The 20,873-nt window shown below is 37.5% G+C and overlaps 1 protein-coding gene across 1 annotated transcript; it reads left to right on the top strand.

Moving 5' to 3' along the window:
• Nucleotides 1-2,487: 2,487 nt before the first annotated feature.
• Nucleotides 2,488-10,080, top strand: saal1 (serum amyloid A-like 1). The gene is made up of 13 exons (XM_084734972.1): nucleotides 2,488-2,628; nucleotides 3,256-3,455; nucleotides 3,853-3,954; nucleotides 4,836-4,919; nucleotides 5,056-5,135; nucleotides 5,223-5,282; nucleotides 5,368-5,483; nucleotides 5,853-6,027; nucleotides 6,773-6,855; nucleotides 6,984-7,169; nucleotides 8,524-8,681; nucleotides 8,793-8,885; nucleotides 9,691-10,080. The coding sequence occupies exons 1-13, from the start codon at nucleotides 2,625-2,627 to the stop codon at nucleotides 9,766-9,768; spliced, it is 1,419 nt and encodes a 472-aa protein (XP_084591098.1). The 5' UTR covers nucleotides 2,488-2,624; the 3' UTR covers nucleotides 9,769-10,080.
• Nucleotides 10,081-20,873: the final 10,793 nt, after the last annotated feature.

Below are 20,873 nucleotides of genomic sequence, written 5' to 3'. Positions count from 1 at the left end.
CAGGATAAGCGGTTACAGACAAAGGATGAATGGATGGACATTGTTTTATATGTGTGTTTTTGTTTTGTTGATATGTGAAGTGTCTGCATGGGTCGATATATAGTCAAAAATCTAGATGAGGGGTCGCCAATAGCTCACCCGGTGGAGTGTGCACCCCATGACTAGGGCTGAGTCCTTATACTGCAGTTTGCCGGTGTCCCTCTGCTGCATGTGTCCTCTCTCTAACTCCTTTCCTGTCCACTCTTCAGCTGTCTCTGTCAAAGGCTAAAACCCAACAATAATCAAAATTAAATCTCATAAATAAACGCTGTAATGATACCAGCAGTGCACTCTCATCCAATAATGAAGCATTAAAATATTATATGTATAAAACAACTTAAAGTTAATATTTGACTTAATGTTGTAAGACACTATACTGTATTATCTAAGTTTCATCTGTGTCATGAAGTAATGAAGAGCACCAGATGTGCATCTGCAGTGACTGTATCACATCCTTGATTGCAGTCATCCTCCACCTGCAGTGTCACGTTAATACACATGAGACTTGGCATCATGTCAAGCTGTAAACTTTCCAACTCTCAGACAAAGTCATAACAATAGGTATGTTTTGTAGCCACAGAAACCATGTGTTTAAGCCCCACTGAGCGGTTGAAAATTCTTTTTTTTTTTTTTTTTTTTTTTTAACTGAGCGAACTTAAAAGTTATATTACTCCGAGTTCAGTAAATGTAATACCCATCACACACATTGAGGCTTTACAGCACTTGTTTTATCAGTGCTTTTATCTAGCCCATATCTATATTTTCCCTGGGATCACAAAATTTCTCTCAGAAACATTAAAGTATGTATCTTTATGGAAATAAACATAAAGTTATTTTGCATGTTCTCAAACAGCAACTGATTGGAAGCTCCTCCAAGTGCAAACAGGACTTAGGACCACTCCCACAGGGGGACAGCTGCTTGATGAGGAAGGTGTATTGTTATTCCTACCTGGCATATACTGTGTTGATCCAGGGAGGACGGCACACTCACCAAATTACCTCAATGCAGTTTTGATTAGAGGCAAGACAATTTAATTCATGTTGACATAATACTGTTTACAGTAATATCCTTGCTGCCATTTCCCAACACAGACTTACGTGACACCCTAAACAAGTGTCAGAATACTACTTTATTATAGAAGATCAGTATGCTTATCATTATTATTATTATTATTATTATTATTATTATCATTATTATTATCATCATCATTATTATTATTATTATTACAGGGACAACAAGTTAAAAAAAAAAACAAATACCACGACTGCAGGGCAGGCCTTTTTGTTTGCAGGAAAGTATTCAAAGACAGCACTACATGTGTTACACGCTGTTTCAACAAGCAGAAATCAAACAGTGTCTTCTTTGATGTGCTTTGCGGGAAGGTTTAGTTGTAACAAACTAACACTGACTCATTACTCAGGGAATCATTAGCAGCTCATGCTCATGCTGAAGTAATTGTTAGGGCTACAACTAATAATTATTTTAGTTGTCAATTAATGTATTGATTATTTTCTCAATTAATCAAAATCAGATGATTGTGAAAGATGCCTGTAAATCCCTAGATCCCATGGTGATGTTCAACAAGATTCAGTTTACTAAATTGGAAGACTGGTGAAACCAGTGACTGTTCACTTTTGAGAAACTGTTACCTGTGAATTTATGATATTTTTGCCCAAAAAAGGCCTTAACAATCAGCTTAAGTCATTTTGAAAACTGTAGTAGATATGTTTTCAGTGGATTGCCTAATTGATCATTGGACTTATTTCAGTAACAGTAGGCTAATTATTACATGACCATTTAAGAAAGTTTGATTTCTGCTTGCAGTATGTTTTATTATGTTGTTGTATTGGTTTTAGTCAGTTTACTTATCTGTACAAATAATAATATTTAATATTTGCTTTATTATGAATTTGAGTAACAAGTGAAAATCTAAATATTAAACCTTGGTAGACTAAAAATTTACATAATGCGTAAGATTACTGTATAATGGTGAATATTGTAAATATTGGTAAACAGTACAATAGCTAATGTTACTTGCAAATAATAGTAAATGGTAAGCAAATAATAAATTGTAAATAAATTTTAGCCCTTTGTGTGTGGATAACATAAATCACAAGCATGGTCCTGTACTCTCCACTAAATTAATTTTAGATCTGTGGTGCCTCAAAATTTCTGAAGGATGTTGAAAATAGGAACTCACCAGGCAGATAAACGTTATGAGCTCCATCAGTTAGAAAATAGTCTTCCTTATGCGATTATTTTCATCTTTTTCCACTTTTTGTTTTCTTCCTTTTTTCTTTATTTCCCCCCCATCCGCCTAACATTTAACACTTAATTGCCCTCAACTGCCTGTCATTCCCCCTGCGCACTGCAGGTGGCAGCATACATTTGAACTTCGAGTGATCGACCACAAGAAGAAGCCTGCGCAGTGCGTACATCGTTCGCGCATGCGCAGTCAGCTTACCGGTAGTAAATGGAGGCTGTTTGAAATGTCGTCTGGAAACGCTACATGACGAGTTAAAAACATACGATGATATTTCAGTTAGTATTTACCAACTAGTTACGTTTGTAGAGAGCAGTCACAATGGGTGAGTCGACATGTAAGGCGTACTGTTTATGAGTTTGTCAGCTGGATAGCAACCCGAAAGTTAATCCATCAGTCAAGCTAACCGAGGGCGTTAAATGGTCAAAAGAAATGATACAGTGAAGTCTGTTAAAGGTTATTAGGAACCAAAATGATTGCTAAAAATTAACGATTTCTTTCTTTTAGCTTACATAGCCGAACTACATTTTCTGGATGTCAGTGATAAAGCTGTCATTGTTCGATAAACACCGAGGGTTTTTCTGTAGATACAGCTTAGCTTAAACTTTTAATTTTTCTACTATTTAGTTTTCTCTTATTGCCATGCAGTAAATGTAATGGACAGAATATAAAAACAACATAACCATACAATTCAGCAAAACCACAAAGTACACTACAGCCTGGTTTCAACAAAACCTCAATATTATAGCCCTCAAGAAGGTAAGATTAATTGCAGAGCTTTTCTATTTGGCTTCATTAGTTTTAGTGAGGTGTATATAATAATCTGGCAATAAAGTGTTATCGGTGACAACACATTTTCAGCACAACATTGATGCCCAAATCTTGCAAATCAACTCTTAATCTGTTATTATTATTTTTTTTATCCTTTACTCCATTTCTTTTTTCCCTTTAGACGCCAGAGGTGATGGTGCTGAGGACGTGGACATTGAGAGATCCTCATCTCCAAGTGGAATACCCTCTCCTGTAATGGACCGTAACCCATCACCGCCCCCAGACACCGCTGATGGCGAGGAGGATGGAGATTTGGATGCAATTGGAGATACTGTTTACAGCAAACACTGGCTTTTCAGTACCCTGACTCGTCTCATCCATGTAGGCACACTGTAATTCCTAGTGAAAACTTAATCAAAATAAAATTATTATTTATTTGCAGTAAATAGCATATTTCAAATACAAGTTACAAAATGCTTTACAAAGACCTAAAAGATTGATACAGTAAAATGTTTCATCCAACCTCATGACTGTAATGTAAACTGTTTCAAACTCAGGTGTACTGGAGATCAGGCAGCGACAGCACACTTTGAGCTGCATTTATTTTCTTTTATACTCTTTTTCCACTCAACTCACAAATCAGGCTGGTCACAGTTGATACTAAAGTGACTGCAGCATCATACTGTGCACATTGTCGCTCTGTCCTGTTGCTCTCTGCTGCACACTGTCCAACATAGCAAACATTTCTTCACATTTATATCATGGTCATGTTTTGCAGATGGTCACTGAGCATTCAGAAGGGGACTCTGAAGGTCAGATGCAGCTCCCTGATGATGATGAGGAAGATCTGTGTAGAGTCTGGGATATGGCGATGGATAAGGTAGAGTTCTTTCTGTGTGTCCCGTGGAGCCAATCACATTGTTTGTTTATAGTAATGTCCAGGTAGAATGTGTCATATATACAGTTTAAGGGCAGGAACATATTAAATATTTTATTTTTTATATATATAATTTCAAAATGTATACATGTCATTACTCCAAAATGATTTCACTAATGTTGGGTTGGAGACCTAATTTACCTGTTAGAGCACAGACTGAACAAATTAATTATTTACCCAAAATTATCAGAGCAACAAAGTACATAAAAAGGCACAGTAGGAACATCAGATTCAGACCTCTATGTTTAACTATATGTCTTTGTCTGTTACTGTTTGCGCCAAAACCAAAAATGACAACAAAAGCAAATAAATTTGCAGCTTTTACAAATCTTCACAATTCAAATTAACTGTCAGAAGTGACTGCTGTTGTAAGAGCAGTGTCATGATGAATCGATCTATAGGCTTCACATTCTTCCTTACTGACTTTTCATGATGTAATTTCCACTGAATTGAACTGGACTGAACGGGATTGGAGGTGTGTTGTAAATTTGATGAAAAACTGTTGAATAATATAAACAAATTGTTTAATCTGTGAAATCCTATTTGTACTGTTAAACATTAATGCTACATTATTTATGTAATCAAAGTGGAAATTAAACATGATCAAGGCAACAAAAGTGTACTGCATCAGAAATACCAATTCTTTTTTAATCTGAAGCAGTGATTCAACAATATGAACATTTTTGAAGGGATGTAGTTTTTGATGCTGTTGAACAAATTACATCCTTCATAATGATCATTAAGTTGTAAAGTAGCAGCTGAGTGTGAAGTGACTCGTGTAAATGTTTACATATTAACTAATGACTATTTTCATCTGTGTGTAGGATGTGGCTGGTTTTCTGCAGGAATTTAAAGCTACTGATATCCTTCTCGGGGTGATTGCCAAATCTCGCTGTCCACGTCTCACAGTGAGTGAAATTCTTTACAGGCGATGTTTCCTGTACTAAAATATAATCCTGTGTAATGTATTTAATTTGTGATGCAATATTTGTAGGTTCTTAGAATTCCCATGACAGGTCATAGATTTTTCTTTTCCTTCTTTAGGAAATTTGTGTGGGAATCCTCGGGAACATTGCTTGTTTTCCTGACACTTGTTTGACTCTCAGCCAAAATGAAGACTTAGGGTGGGTAAAAGTCATCATCTGTGAGTTTCCTTTAATAGATTTTGCACACTGATTCATTCCAGTAAATGCAACTGTGTGTGTCCACAGGGCTGTGCTGTTGCTTCTTCTCGGAGACACAGATCCTCCGACGCTGCTGGAAACAAGCAGGTGATATTTGCATTTTCTGTAGACATATGAGACAGACAGACCAAGAGAGAAGTAATCATCTGTTCTGGTGATTTTTTTTTTCCAGATTGGTGCTGACCTGTGTCTCTCAGAAAGATGTCTGTTCCCTGTGGCTTCAGCGAATACGACAGCAAACATCTGTGCGCTCCAACCTCTGTTTCATCATGTGCAGTTCTACCAACAGTACTGTGCTTTTATTTACTTTTTCCCCTGTAGTAAGATGATGAAGTATTACTTGTTAAATATCTGTCTGACACACAGAGGGGACTTACATTAAACTCAGCGGCCCTCTAAGCTGTTTAAAGGTTCCCCGTGGAGTTTCTGACCTCTAGTAGTGCTCTTTATCTTGTGCATGCACACAAGGACACACATGCACGCGTTTATGACATGATACACAGCCCCACCAGTAGTTTCATACCATTCCACTGATTAGCACACATTGAAATGTAAATGTAACTTTTGTTAGTTTAAAAGAAAACGCCATGGAGCACCTTCAACTTTTATCTGTTTTCTAAAATGGTTCTCATAAGTCATGACCTGTGTGTTTTACAGCTGACCTGCTTGAGAAGGTTGGAGAGCTGGTCGACAAACTCTTTGACCTTGATGAAGAGCTAATGAAGAGTTGGATCACAGCTCAGCCAAATGAGGAGGAGGAGGAGGAGGAGGAGGATGGTGAAAGCTGTCTGGATGTCATCTCATGTCTTCTTGAGGCAGCCAAGCAGCTTAGGTGGGATCCCGAAATTAACATTCAGGATAATGTTTTAGAGTTTTTAGCATCTTGAGGTGGAGGTCAAAACTTCATAAATTTACTTGGTTTCCATAGAGCCGATATTTTAAATTGCTGGAATATGAAAACAAATTACACTGTACTGAAGACATTTCAGTGAATTTTGCAGGCACTTATTAAATAGGTGCCTTTGCTTAGGATTATTTGACGTGGGGTTGTGTGAGGTGTTTATCCATAGTCAGTGTATTAGCTACAAGAAAGCTGGCATGGCCCTAGTTTGGAGAAGCAGCAGGAGTAACAGCACAGAAGCTAAGCAATGAACTGCTGTGGACAGGGTCAGCAGAAAAATTAATTTTAGCCACATCAAAAAGGTTCCACCTCAAACACTAAAATACTTTTTGCTGCTTAACTAGTATCATTTTGAACACACCTTTATTGCCTGTTCTTTCTGGTGCTGCCCTTCACACTGGTGGATAAAGGTTCAGCTCTTTGCTCCACATACACTTGAGGAGATCATGTAGCTAACTTGCAGGTCTGAATTAGGGTCAAAACCTAAATGAAGTCTTGATGAAATGCCTCAGTTGTTCTTTTTCATCTATCAAAAATCAATGCACTGATTATTGACATTCTATAAAACAGATCTATTATTTATTGCCAGTCTGATACTGCAGAGGTCAAACTAAATACATGGTGCTGATGATTTAGTTGACCCTTGGAGTTCAACATTATTAAATTGCTTTCACAGATCAGAGAGTCCGAATGGTTTAGAGGTTTACCTTCATGCCCTTCAACTCCTCACCACCATAGATGAGGGCCTTCAGACTTTTGGTAAGAATGATCAACACAGTATTCAGTTCAACTGTTGGCACATCGTTGCCGAAGTGTTTACCACAGTTGTTTGTTTCATAAAATCTAACACAGGACTGATGTGACATTGTTAAATCGTTTTCTTCCAGCTGCCCCGAATGGCCCTGGCAAAGCAGTTTGGGACTTTGTTAGTGACGTTGTGTGTGAGGACCTCTGTCAGCCAAAAGATCTTCCAGTTGTCCTGCAAGAGCAGAAGAGCATTTTGGTTCAGGCATTTGCTGTGCTGCAGGCTCTTTATAGATGCCAGGATCAGTGGAGCAGCAGAAGTGACCCAAGTAAGTTTTTTAACAGATACATTGTTCTTTAGTTTGCACATTTTACCACAGGTTCTGGTTCTGGTCACTGAACAATGTTGATATAGTGTTAGCGGTATGATTTCTGGGGGTAAATTAGATGGAATTTATGATATATTATGAATTTTCCCACATGTAAGGGCGCTCCGATCAATCATATCAACCATTCTATAAGCAGTTAAAGTTCTAAATAGTTTGATCTGTGGTGTTTATAAAGGCTGAGATCATGAATCGTCAGGGTCCAAAATTAACACCCAACAAACATCAAATGTTTGTAGATTTTCTGTTTGGCGAGTACATCTCCGAAGGCTGTCCTCCACACTGGTGGGTAAAGCCATAATAGTCATGCAGTAACACACTATACTGAGAGTCTATCACATTAGGCGTCATTTACTGCCACGCTGCTTGACACATGCAGACACAGGCACTGAGACTTCATGGTGCATTCATTGCACTTCGTAAACTCGAAAATCTAGACTCGAAAGACTACAAAGGTTGTTAAAAATGGTAAAGTTCCTATTTTGTCATAATTTCCTTTATTGAAATACATATGCCTGTATGTGTCATTACTTCTTTTTTTTCCACTGCAGCCTTTTTAATAATTAGGTGCTAAAATCAATTCAGCATCCCATTTATTTCTACACTGGCAGATTTGAAAAATTCTATTAAAAAATCGAATTAGATTATTATCACCAAATTCAAGTACCTCCAACTAATTTTAACATAGTTTTATAATTATACTTGATAAACAGTGCTGTTGAAATAGTTAGGCCTAAATAAATAATGCTACACAATTGGGACCAGTCGGGGCTTCTTGTTTTTTATGGATTGAAGCTGGTTGTATGAAACCTTATAAATTTCTTATTCTATATTTATTTTAACTTGTGATCTTAGAGTACACTGGCTATCAAAAAAGTTCCAGTACACTTCATCTCTGGCATTAAAATGGTTCAACTGTGGAACCATTTACTTATGCACTGTGTTGCAAATGACTGAACTTTGGAGGTCCTAAAGCAAAAACACAGCAGCCATGTGTTTAATTCATCTAGTAATTTCCACACAGCAGGTGATGCAAGTGCAGCAGAGTCACCTGTATTTACAACAGTCGTTGTTTTATCCACATTTTGCAGAAGCACAACACCTCTGAAATGCTGCTTTTCAAACTAAACCATGTTTAATGTTTGTTGTGCACTTGCAATATACCGAAAAAATAAAAAATAAAAATAAAACAATGACAACATAAGCTCAGATTCTGTAATTACCATGACATTCCCCATTTTAATGCTAGTATGCCCTGTTCTTTTTAATAATTTGATCTTTTGTCTTTTGCCTCGAGGTCTTCTGCTTATTGGAACCATTTTGCGGGTGCTTCAGTACCACTGTGAGTGCAAACATGATGATACCAGCAAAGAAGACACAAAAGAGGAACAGCTCCAAACTCTTGCAGAGATCACAGCTGAGTTTCTAGCCGATATCTGCATTCAGATTCCCAAGGTAATCCTGAAGGAACACTTTCCTGGTGGATCAGATTGCCTACTGAAGTTCAGAAATACAACTTCAGTGTCTGTTTATTTAGTTATATATTTATTTATTTGTTCATCCTAGGACACCGTAGCAGATTTGGTGAAGAAAGGTCACCTTACAGAGAAGACTTGTCTCACAGCTGCTGGAAGTTTAGTTCCCAACTTCAAGACTTCAGTAAGTGCTTTCTCCAAAATGGTTTAAATATATTTAGATGTGTGTTAAAGTTGGTTATGGAGTGGCTAAAATTTACGATATCCCGTTTTTAATAGAACATATAATATTTTTCCCTCAGCCTGTAGTGCTCTTTATCGATCAATATTTATATTGAGTCGCAGTGTTTTGGAGATGTTGGCCATAAAGATGTCTGCCTTCTCTCCAGTATAATGGGACTAAGTGACATTTGGGTTATGGTGCTCAAAGAGCCAAAAAAAAAATGGATTTGAAAAATTCAAAACCAGTGTCTCTTTCCAAAAAACTTGTCAAGATAATTCACAGACCATGTTGTGAGCAGTGGCATGCAGGAACTACTTTCTTTTTGCAGCAGAATCTACCAGAACTACTTTCTACAAGGAACGATCAGATTATCCTGAGTAACCTGGTTTTGTTTGTCTGTTTTTTGGTGTTTTGAGAACCATTTAGTTCCAGTAAGTTCCAAATTCCTCTGAAATGGAATACCTTTTAGTTTTTGAGACAAAATTAGCTATTTTAATTTTTTAATTAAATATATTGACTCCAGTGACACTATGATGTATTGATTCAAGTTCATTGCACCTTGAATATTCTCTAAAGTTCTTATCTACATATTAATTTATGAGTAGCCATGTGTGCAAACTGCTGCCACTCTGTTGCCACTTCTCAGTCAAGTGTTTAGGATTTATTTTAGAGCTTGTGTGTGTGTGATGGACTGCCGCTGCACACCACCAGCTCCTGTGGAAAATAAACATTATGTTTCCACCCCACCCTTCTTCCTCTTGTGCAGTTTCAGCACCTGCAGTCCATGCTGTCAGAGACTGATCCCCAGTTGGCAGACATGGTGAGAAAACAGTTTCCTGTCTGAGGCGTCCAGCAGATCAGTGTTCAGCACTCATCCAGACTCTCATCACTGCTTTTTATAGCGGCCTCTGTTTCCCCCTCAAAGATCCTGCTTTAAGTCGTTCTGTTTGGATTTCCATCGGAAAGACTTAACGAGGATATCACACCATTATCAGTGGCGGACAGCCTGACAAAGACTGTGTCATCGTTTTCATATTTTGAGCCAAACTTGAGGAAATTCAGTAGAATTAAAATGTGTTGTTTTTATTGTTTTGTGAAAACTATTTTTGTATTAAATAATTAACAGTCTTTTATTAAAAAGATCTTTCTTCTAAAATGTGTGCTTAGAAACTTTTACTGAATCATGATTATTTTTATTTGATGCAGAGCTTTAGGCAATCAGCAGGACAATCCCTGACTCAAAATAAAAGATTAGTTAAATACATAGTTCAGAAGTCCAGAATAAAACACAGGAAACTCTGGCTCTGTTTGAAATCTGAACAGGCATAACTCCAATTTTATAAATGCCCAAAAAAGATCACAGAAGTCTCATCTACCAAACTCCTTTTTTATCTATTTACCCATTGGATCAGGCTTTCCACTTTGTAAATGGCATAATTCAACATCACAGTAGGTAATGAGTAGGATGATATGTGAAAAAGACTTGGGTTGGAGGATTGGGAGGGTTTCTTTAAAAATATATTCTGATACAGTTACTAACTACCTGATAAAAACAAATGACGTACATCAAGTAATTACAGTGCCTATAAAAAGTATTCACCCCCTTGAATGTTTTCCCCTCTTATTGTTTTTAGAAATGGAATCATGGTCAGTGTAATTTGGCTTTTTTGACATAAAGAAATTACAAAAAAAAAACAAAAAAAAAACGTCAAAATGTCAAATTTCTACAAAGTAATGTCAATTAATTAAAAATATATAATATAATATAATATAAAAGAAGTGATTGTATAAATATTGATCCCCTTCAAAGTGACTGACCTTATTCAACAGAGGTCCAGTCAACTGGTGCTAGCAGTCTTACAGTCAGTAAAAATAGAGATCAATGTGTAATCAGCAATGTGTCTCAAGTGATTGTAAAGACACCTCCGTCTGGAAGGCCCAGTCACTGGTTAATCAGTATTCCAGGCTACAATTCAACACCATGAAGACAAAAGAACATTTCAAGCAACTCTGAGAAAAGGTTATTGAAAAGTATAAGACGGGATGGATAAAAAAAATGAAATGAATGCTGCAAAATATAAGGAAATCCTGGAGGACAATCTGATTCAGTCTGCAAGAGAAGTACAACATGGGAGAAGATTTATTTTCCAGCAAGACAATGACCCGAAGCAAACAGCGAAAGCTGCACTGAAATGGTTTAAAGATAACAAGGTCAATGTTCTGGAGTGGCTGAGTCAAAACCTAGACCTCAGTCCAAAAGAGAATTTGTGAATGGACTTGAAAAGGGCAGTTCACATCCAATCACCGTGCAACCTGACAGAGCTTGAGCAGTTTTGCAAAGAAGAGTAAAATTGCAGTGTCCAGATGAGCAAGCCTGATTGAGACACACAGATCCACACAGATTCAGTGCTGTGATTCAAGGTGATTCTACTAAATACTGACTTGAATGGGGTGAATATTTATGCAATCACTTATTTTACATTACATATTTTTATTTAATTAACTTTACCTTGTTGAATTCTGTTTTCACTTTGACATTAAAGAGGGTTTTTTTTGGTTGGGTAATTTTTTTGGGGTCAAAAAAATCAAATTTACATTGATCATGAATCTATTTATAAAAGCAAGAAGAGGGGAAAATATCCAAGGGAGGAATACTTTTTATAGGCACTGTAATAATTAAATAAAACTTAAAATTATCACATAAAAAAATAAAACAGTAGTGCAATGAAAATTCACTGTAGTATTGTACGTTTTACAGCTGTTAATACACACTGTGTGATTCTAATATTTTGGTAATTAAGTTGTTTTTTTTTGCCTTCCTCTTCTTTAATAACGCATGTCACATGTAAGCATGTTTCAGATGTTCACCCAGAAAATCTCTAAGCATATTAGCCTTTATTACAGCAAGACACAAGAACCATTTTCAACCAAAAATTAGCAAAGCTGTTCGCATCTTAATGCTTTAAGCATTAAATACATCCATCACAATATATTTTATTATTTCTTCCTGGTTTTTATATGATGAAAATATAAATTTCAACATCGGATGAAACTGCATCAAGTGTGAACTGAGTTACCTTTCCAAGCATATGAGTAATGGTACTAATGCTGATGACAACATCAAGTGTTTACCAGAGGGTGACAGTCACTCGGTAACGACAATAAAATTAGATGAAAGGCTTGAGCCTGGCAACAATGAACTCATTTGGTTTCCAAATGCACCATTTCGCCCACTCATGGAGAAGAGCAGGACAACCTGCGCATTTCGAGTAAGCTTACGAAGGCTATGTGAATATAGCAGCTTTTTAATTAAAGCTTGGATTGATATGTAGAACACTCTTTCTAATGGAAATCCCGAGATGGTTGGAGCGTAGGCAAGACAGAGATCACCCTATGGGAAAAAACCTGTCTTTTTAATCCTGCCATCTCTAGACACACGAGCTCGACTATGATGCACATAGGTGGCCGGTGCCTTGATCTGCGAGTCATGTCCTCTTTGAGCTCTAAATGGATAGAATGATGCAGATGCAATCATGCTTGGCCTTTCAAGATTGCTTGTGGCCAGTGACTTGCACTTTGCAGGGTGTTCTGTCTTCAGGCCTCGCTCACAGGTGTGTCACGTCACAGAGATCAGGGTGAAGCCCAGATGTTTCCTGCTGCCCTGCCAAACTCCATTGTCAGCCTGCCAGTCTTCACAGCAGCTTGATATGATCTGACTCCGTGCACACAACACAGCAGGCCGTTCCTCATGAGGCTGGTGTTTCATACACATCAGTGACGCCGACGCATGTCAGGCCTGTCTGATGCTGATGCTGGATGTCAGGTACTTCTTTTTCTGTTTACCTCTGCCCGCACGGCCCGCTGTTCGTTTAAATGACCTGACATTTTGCCTTACAGTGACATGTGTTCTATTTTTGTCTCACATTTGTGTGAAAACTCACGTCTGTCCTTACGTAACCTAAGAATATCACACCGCCTCTCACGTGATCTTCTCATGAAGTTGTTAAATATTTTGATTTTGAACATTTTACAGTTGCACTTTATATTACAGCAGACTAATAAGATATAACAAGCCATACTTTGCATCAAATTAGGCAGGCTGGGGCACATTTAATGTAGGACAGAAGAGACAAAAAAGTGTAGGGCACAAAAAACAACATGAAATACTGTGATTGCTATTTGTTTCAATAATATAATTTCAGCACCATATCGTTGCATGAAAGTGGCAATTTTATTATTATTGCAGATTCTTGGAGGGGATGCCACAGGGGGATCCTAGCTCTCAAACTCGAGTTACATCTGGTTGCTACTTCACACATGCCTTGTAGCCTTGAGTGCTGTTCAGTTTATCAGTACTAATACATGGTATAATTTATAATGCACGCTTCCTCAACGCTCTGCTTCCACACCAGTGAAGACCATCAAATGCTATGTCACTATCCCACCACAGAAATATTACTTAATGGAAGCTGTTGCATCTTTATTTCGTATTGTTAAACCCTTATTAGACTTTATTAGAGGGTAATAAGTGACACATTACAGAAGAACTGTATTGGAAACCAAAGTGCATTATTTCCCACTGTTACACACTTATAAGCGTATAACTGTGTTTGTTTTCTGTCCAATAAATAAACTATTTCCAGGTTTAGTCTAATCTGGTTTAAAGATAAGCTTAAACCAGCTCCACTGGCTCAGTTGACCCCATGAACGAGGGCTGTTGGTCCTCAGCAGTGGCCATGGGTTTGGTTCCTTTGTTGTGTGTCATCCCCTCTCTCTCACCCTTTTCCTGTCTACCTTCAGCTTTCAACAACCCCACCCACCCACAAATGCTCATTTTATTAATTTTACTTATTTTATTAAGGATCATCCAGGGATTTTGGGAGTAATAAACAGCTCTTCCGTTACAAGAAACGTGCTTTAACCTGTGATCAAGTGGGATGAAAAAGTCATTTTCTGTGGATACTCCACAGTGAAAGGGATTAGGAGACTGAGCTGAACTGACGTCTCTGACTTTCACCATTAAAAAAATATATTCTTGAGGATGTCATACTTATTCTTAGACGTATTCAAGGCTGGATCATCTAAATGAATTCCTCTTGAGTGTGTAAAATGGCTCTGACACCGGTGTAGTACCTGTTGCTGGGTGAGCAGGAGGGATAATGAAGGGATGAAGAATGCGTGTGCAGTTTCACGTTCCCCCTCCTTTGATTCCAAGGCCCGGCCTATTCACAACCACCTGGTCAAGGCATGTTAATAAAGAAACATGATGCTATTGGGTGCAATCAAAGCCCCCTTCAGCTCATTTCCTGAGTTCCCTGGCTTTCTATCTCCTGTCAACAGAATCACAATGAAACTTTCCCCTCCATGATCCCTGAATATCAAAGACACTGACGTTTCCTGCTCGCAAAAAGTGACGCGTTGACGTTAATGTTTGCCTTAAGTGTCTGTTCTGCTTCTTCAACCACCTTATCTCTTAGGATATTGCAATGATAAACTAGACTGAAAGGATGCTATACAGTATCAGCAGTAGTGCATTATTTTTCTCATATAATCAAGAATCATCTCCAAGATCAAGAGATTTAACATCCTAAAATCAATAAAAATGTTGATTAAAAAATGGAATTCTCTTTTTTCTATACAAAAATAATAAAAAGTAATAGTATTATATTATTTTATATTTTAAAAAATCATTTATTTGACAGCAACAATACATTTAGGCATTGTTTCATTTATTGAAAAATGCAATCGATGTAATGTATATAGACACTAATTGCTGTCCTTGTCCCTGGTTAGGTTTTGAAGGAATAAAACACAAAATAAAACACTCTAATACAAACATAGAGACTAACAATAAAACATGCAGGGACAGACAACCACGGCAAACATTAATTGAGACAACAATGACTAAAAACAATACAGTTTGACAAAGAATATAGTATTTTTGTTATAAAAGTTTGGAGAAATCATGTGGTGTTAAGAGATAAAAATACTGGATTATGACATAATATGCAAATTAACTAATTTATAACCTATTTTATAATTCAAACACATTCAAAATCTTCTTAGATTAAATGCATGATACTTTCAGTGACCCTATCTTTTTTTTTTTTTGACATATACCGTTTCTATTTTGATTGTGGCAGGTGTTTATGGGCGCAGCTCTGTCCGTCCTGTCCTTGTGCACGTTGACGCCTGTCACCAAGTGGCATATGCTGCTGTTTGTTCTGCAATGAAAGAATTGGAGCTAATTAAAGAGGTGCAGTCCTGCCACAGGAAGTGTACGTAAGCCGACCATTCACTGTTCTGATTAGTTTGTTGTTCAAACAAGTCTCAGGATCAGGTGAAAGACTGGAATTCTATTGACTGAAGTCCTCTTAGAAGACCTTGAATTCACTCTGGAAATTCAAATAACACCGGTGTTACAATCATGAGTCCAAAGGGTGACTGAACATGCCAGTCAAGTAGAAATAAAATTTGTTAAAAAAAAAATAAATAAATCCCAATAAATTGATATTTCTTTTGTTATTAGTTTTTTTTTTAACTCATATTGCAAGAACAACGACCACACAGCTGGAGAGATGCTCTCTAAGCTACTATCATAGATTAATTTGTGTATTGATGTCAGAAGATATCAACTGTAATGCTCATATAGGTTTGATTTGAGTTGAATTTCCCTGTTCTTGATTTTGATTTTCCATTGTGCCAAATCTGTACTCTGCAATAGCTGAGATTAGAATGTATTAAAGTAATAAAATTAAAGGTCTTGTGTGTTACAAGGATTTATTGGCAGAATGCAGCAAAAAGGGAATATAATATTCATATGCATGTCTCATAGTGTAAAATTACCTCAAAATAAGAAGTGTTGTGTTTTCGAGAGTGTGGGTTGTGTCTGACTGGTGTTTTAAGTCAGTGAATATATATTCATGGTTTCATGTTATATTAGTTTAGTCTTGGCAAATTTAAAGCAGCTAAAAGGAACATTCATTTTGTGTTGAATCTGGAGCCCCCTGTGGACAAAACCGGTACTGTTTCCACCACCATAACCACAAAATATAATGTTAGATATAAAATCTAAAGAACAAATCTCTAAAAACATCTTCTTGTGCTTTTTTTTAACTGGCTATTGTACTACTCACTGTGACTTTGCCTGGAAAAATGTAAACACAGACTCCTCCCATTTGCATGCTATAAATAACTTTGTCTGATTTCAAGGACATTCTGCTGAAACATGTAAATATTTTTTAATTGCTGTCATTTTATCACAAGTTAATTTTCTCGCAATAACAAACCTCATTTTCTCAAGATAGCGGGTTAATTTATCTCATTATTCTAAGATAACAAAAGGCTGTTTTCTCCACATAACGAGATCATTCATCATGAGAAAATGATCATTACAGTGCAGTCTTCACTCACCTGTGAAGTAGCAGCCAGGCCAGAGGAGATCTGATCTGCATGTTCTTGCTAACAGAAAGAAGCAAGGCAGCTTTCTTACTGTTAGCTTTTTAAATTAGATTTATTTGTTAAGCTTTTTTCTGGTTTTCTAATTTGTATTAAACCCAAACTCTTCAGTGTGTTTCCTGTCCTGCTGTGACACATAATATTCTGGAGTAAAGCTACGCAGCAGATGCCTTAGTTTGATAAAAGCAACCCTGTTGAAGTATTTCTGACCAACACACTGAATCCCTAACACAGACACTGTGACCTCTGACCTCCCTGTGGAGACTGCAGTTCGAATATCAATTATTTTTTTGGTATTTTAGTATTATCTATTGCCCAAATGCCCAAGTGAGATGTAGTGCAGTTTTAAGTGATAATACTCTCTAATGCTCATGCTGGGCACTGTCTTAGTGCCATGGGTGAGATTAGCTAGAGAGATGTCTTATAGCTTGATACTCAGACACTGTGATTAAATCCCTCTGATTGAAGTGAACAGAACTGGGACAGACTGCCCATGGTGCAGCTCTCACACGCTCAGACATGTCTGTACTGCAGCATCTACCCTTCATAAATCTACAGAGGTTGATCAGAAATAAGAGCTTGTGCAATAATAAATATCATTTAGGATTTCTCTAAAATATAATCACCTGACTTTTAGGCCTTAAAATGTCTTAAATACAATTTGTACAGGTCTTAAAAACTGATTTAAGTGTTTTTTGTGTTTTGGGGAAAATTTGTCTTGATCACAAAAGCAACATTGACCCAGTAACTACTAATACAAACTGTGCTGAACTTCTTTTGCTTTTAAAGTTTTGCATTGATTTCACAACTTGTTGAAATTCATCTTGGTGAAACCTGCAGACACCATGTCCTTCAAATCATAATTTGAGCATCGGAAACAGTTTGGTTTGCTTCAATAATTGGACAGTCTTTCAGCAGCCTTTTCCATGCCTGGTTTCCTCAAAAGTGGTCATGAATGAAATGTGTGAATGTTTTCTCATTCTCTGACTGCAGCGGAACATTAAGAACTTAATGAGGAGCCACAGGAAATCAATACAGTACAGCAAAGTGCAACTGTGGTCGAGTTCAGGAAACGATCACTAAAACAGAGTAGAGAGTTTACAGCACACACAGGTGCATTTTGATGAATTTATACCAACAGTGTTCTTCCTGAAGGGCTGAGGTTCTACCCAGAACCAACTGCTTCTGAAGAACACCAGGCTTCTTTGTAAAACTAACGGTTCCAATAGGAACCCTTTTCATCCACAGAACCCTTTTGAGAAGAAAGTTTTTCAAGGGTTGGTCAAGGGTTTTGTTGCACCATTAAACAAAAGAATTCCTGGTAGAACCTCCTGGGTGGGTTTGTTCTCAGTAGATCCCCCTCAGTGTGTTCTGGATAAATCCCTTGGAATATGAAAACATTCTCAGTAGAACCCCATTGGTAGGTTCTAGATAAAATCCTTGGAATATAAAAAGGTTCTCTGTAGAACCCCTTGGTGGGTTCTCAATAAAAACCTTGTAATACAAAAGGGTTTTCAGTAGAACCCCCTGAGTGTGTTCTAGAAAAAACCCATGGAATATGAAAAGGTTCTTGACAGAACCCGAGGTAGATTTTGGTAGAAGCCTATGGAAAGGTACTGGACAGAACCTCCAGAGAGGGTCCTGGGTGGAACCATTACACCAAAAACGGGGTTCTCTGTGGAACCTCTCATATGGTGTTCTGGGGTGCAACCTTTCACAGATGGTTCTTGGTAAAAACCCTTTATGTTGGGTTCTATGTAGACATTTCCAAGTGGAACTTTTATAAAAGGATCTAACAGGAACCAAAAAGGGTTTTCTCTTATTTATTTATTTTTTATTACTATTTGAAGCACAAAATGACCATAAGTTGCAGATGTTCTGTACATTTTGTAGAATATTAGGTGCTAGAATATTTGTTAGAATTTAGATGGATGACTGGGGTTGAGAATGACCTAAATCTTCTCTTCCTTCCCTTCCCTTCTTAGAACTTCTTCTTTATTTATGACTCAACTATGGTGTTAACATAATACCTTGAAGCTAATTATCCAGAGACCACTATCCACATAAAGTAAGTGGTTCACAAGGAGGAGACAAGAACAATGAACCATCTTATTCATGCAGCAGTCTCTGACCCTACTCTGTCAAAGCACTCCCTGGCTTAAAGCATCACAAAGCACCTATGTCAGCTGCCCTCTGACAGCATGGGCCACATCACATCATCTATAAGAGTCAGTGCAAACTGAGATCTGACATTAAATGATTCTGACGTTAAATAAAGGAGATTTGATCCAGGAGCTGTCATGACACGCGAACATCAAAGACCAGAGCATCTGCAGCATAAATGTGTGGTCTGTGAAGATGTATTTATAGGTAGATCTGGATGTGCTTGATCCTGCTGTGTAGAAGCCCACCTCAGTGTTTGGGCGTCATGAAAGGACCAGTTCATTACTGAATCATGAACAATACCACGGTCATACCATTCAGCGGGCTTTGTCTGTTCCCCTGCCTTTTCTCTCCTCTTCATAAATGAGCAGCCATAATACCTCTTCTACGAAACACAAATTCAACCTTTTTCCGAGCATTAGTCATAGCGTTTATGTGTCTATAATGTCCACAGTGCTCTTTGTACTGCCTCAGGCAGCAGCAGCTGCCTAGTTAACCACTTTTGACGTTCACTGATGTATTCTGGTGTGAATAGCCAGCCGCACAATGACGGACTTTATCTAAAAGAAGTCTCATATCTTTCCACGTCAGCCAGTATCACTCCATACATGAAATAGTTATTTTCAATTTTATAATCAAATATGACAGAAGACAGAGATGTTAGGAGCCAACTGGTTGTAGTTTGTTCTCCAGTTTCCCACCAGTGCCATTCAAAGCTGTTATACTGAATTTTACAATTTAGTAAAATAATTTAGTTTATTTTTTTTTATTATGTTAATAGCCAATGATTCTACTGTTTTACACCAATTTAAGATTTTCTATGCACTCATAATACTATTGTAGTATTCCTGCCTCTCTTCAGTTTCAATGATTTTGTTGATGGAGGATACTGACTTTTTTCTGATATCTGATATTACAATATTTTTCAACTAATTTTGGTTAACGCAGATATAAAATACAATGCTTTTCAAAATGTACATATTCAGTGGGCAAAAGAAAAGAATATTAGGCTGTAATCCATTTGTAATCACAAACATTTTGATTACAACGGATTACAATTATATTTATTTTCTAATTTAATTACATGTAACTAGTTACACTGTTGTTTTGTAGGCCTACCAGTTTTGTTTTTCAAAATACCTATAACAGTACTATAGTCCACACGTGTTTGCGTTCAGTTAAGTTGGACAATGTAAACTGTAATACAAACAGTTCAGTTTGTTGGGTGCATGCAACATTTATGACAGGTTTTTATGACAGCGTTGGTCAGTCTGTTGATTTGGCGATTACATTTTGCTGCAATAAAAACGATTGAAGTGAGAGGAACAAACTGAAATCTTTATCTTATTAGATAAAATATGTTGACAAAGGTTTCCTTCATGCACATAATTTGAAGTTGAACAAAGACAATAATAAATCGCAATATATGCCATTGCAATACTCTGTATTTTGCAAAATGTTTAAAATAGCTATGATGGAATTGTGACTTAAGAATTGTGATAACATCAGATCGTGGTGCCTCTGGTGATTCCCACCCCTCTAACATTTAATTTGTTTGCTGTGGTTATTTTTGGTAAATGTGACTAACAGTGCTACTCACTCTAAGCAGATAAAACAGAGGTGTATGATGTTTCAGCTGACCTTTCAACTGTACAAAACATTCACTGTTCATTTGTTGTGTTTTGTAGTTCAGGTCATGTATATTGTGTTTGCACATGGATGCAGAAATACTTGCCTTCTATAGGAGGAGATGATAAGGGGCTTAAGCTAACAGTTCACTCATGAGCCGCTGATGTTAAGGAGAGGAATCTGCTGCTGCAAACTTCATGAGCAATGCATACTGGTACATGTAGTTACTGTTGGAGGAGGAGGAGGAGACTGGTTCCCCTGTTAATATGAATGGTTGCTGCGCTGACCACCACAACAGACTGAATGTCCACGTTATAAGAGGCAAAGATAGAGCAGATCTGGTTTCAGCGCCTGCGAAGAGGAAGTTCCCTTCACTGCCTGCTTTGTTGTGTAAAGCGCCTGTCCATGTCACGAGTGACACAGGCCAGGACCACCTGAGACAAACAGCATGTGCAACAGCCACATGTATGACCGCATTAGAGCTGTGTGGGCCTAAAAGCACCAACTGACAAAGACATCTCACCTGTCCTCTCTGTGAGGTGACTAAAGCTTAGAGAATAGCTATGTTATCTGTTTAAAGTAATGAAGTCTCCTACCTTCAGTGCTCCCTCACCTTGATTCTGCTTGCAGAGGCCCCCTGAAGCCTTTTGCACTGATTGCCTTGATCTTATTAGAAGGCTCACGGTGTTAAAGACAGGA

The sequence above is a fragment of the Lutjanus erythropterus genome, chromosome 13 (genome assembly GCF_056507025.1).
Source record: "Lutjanus erythropterus isolate fLutEry1 chromosome 13, fLutEry1.hap2, whole genome shotgun sequence".
In the NCBI taxonomy this organism is placed as follows: domain Eukaryota; kingdom Metazoa; phylum Chordata; class Actinopteri; order Lutjaniformes; family Lutjanidae; genus Lutjanus; species Lutjanus erythropterus.
Note: the sequence above shows the minus strand (reverse complement) of the source record. Positions and strands in the feature narration are given on the sequence as shown.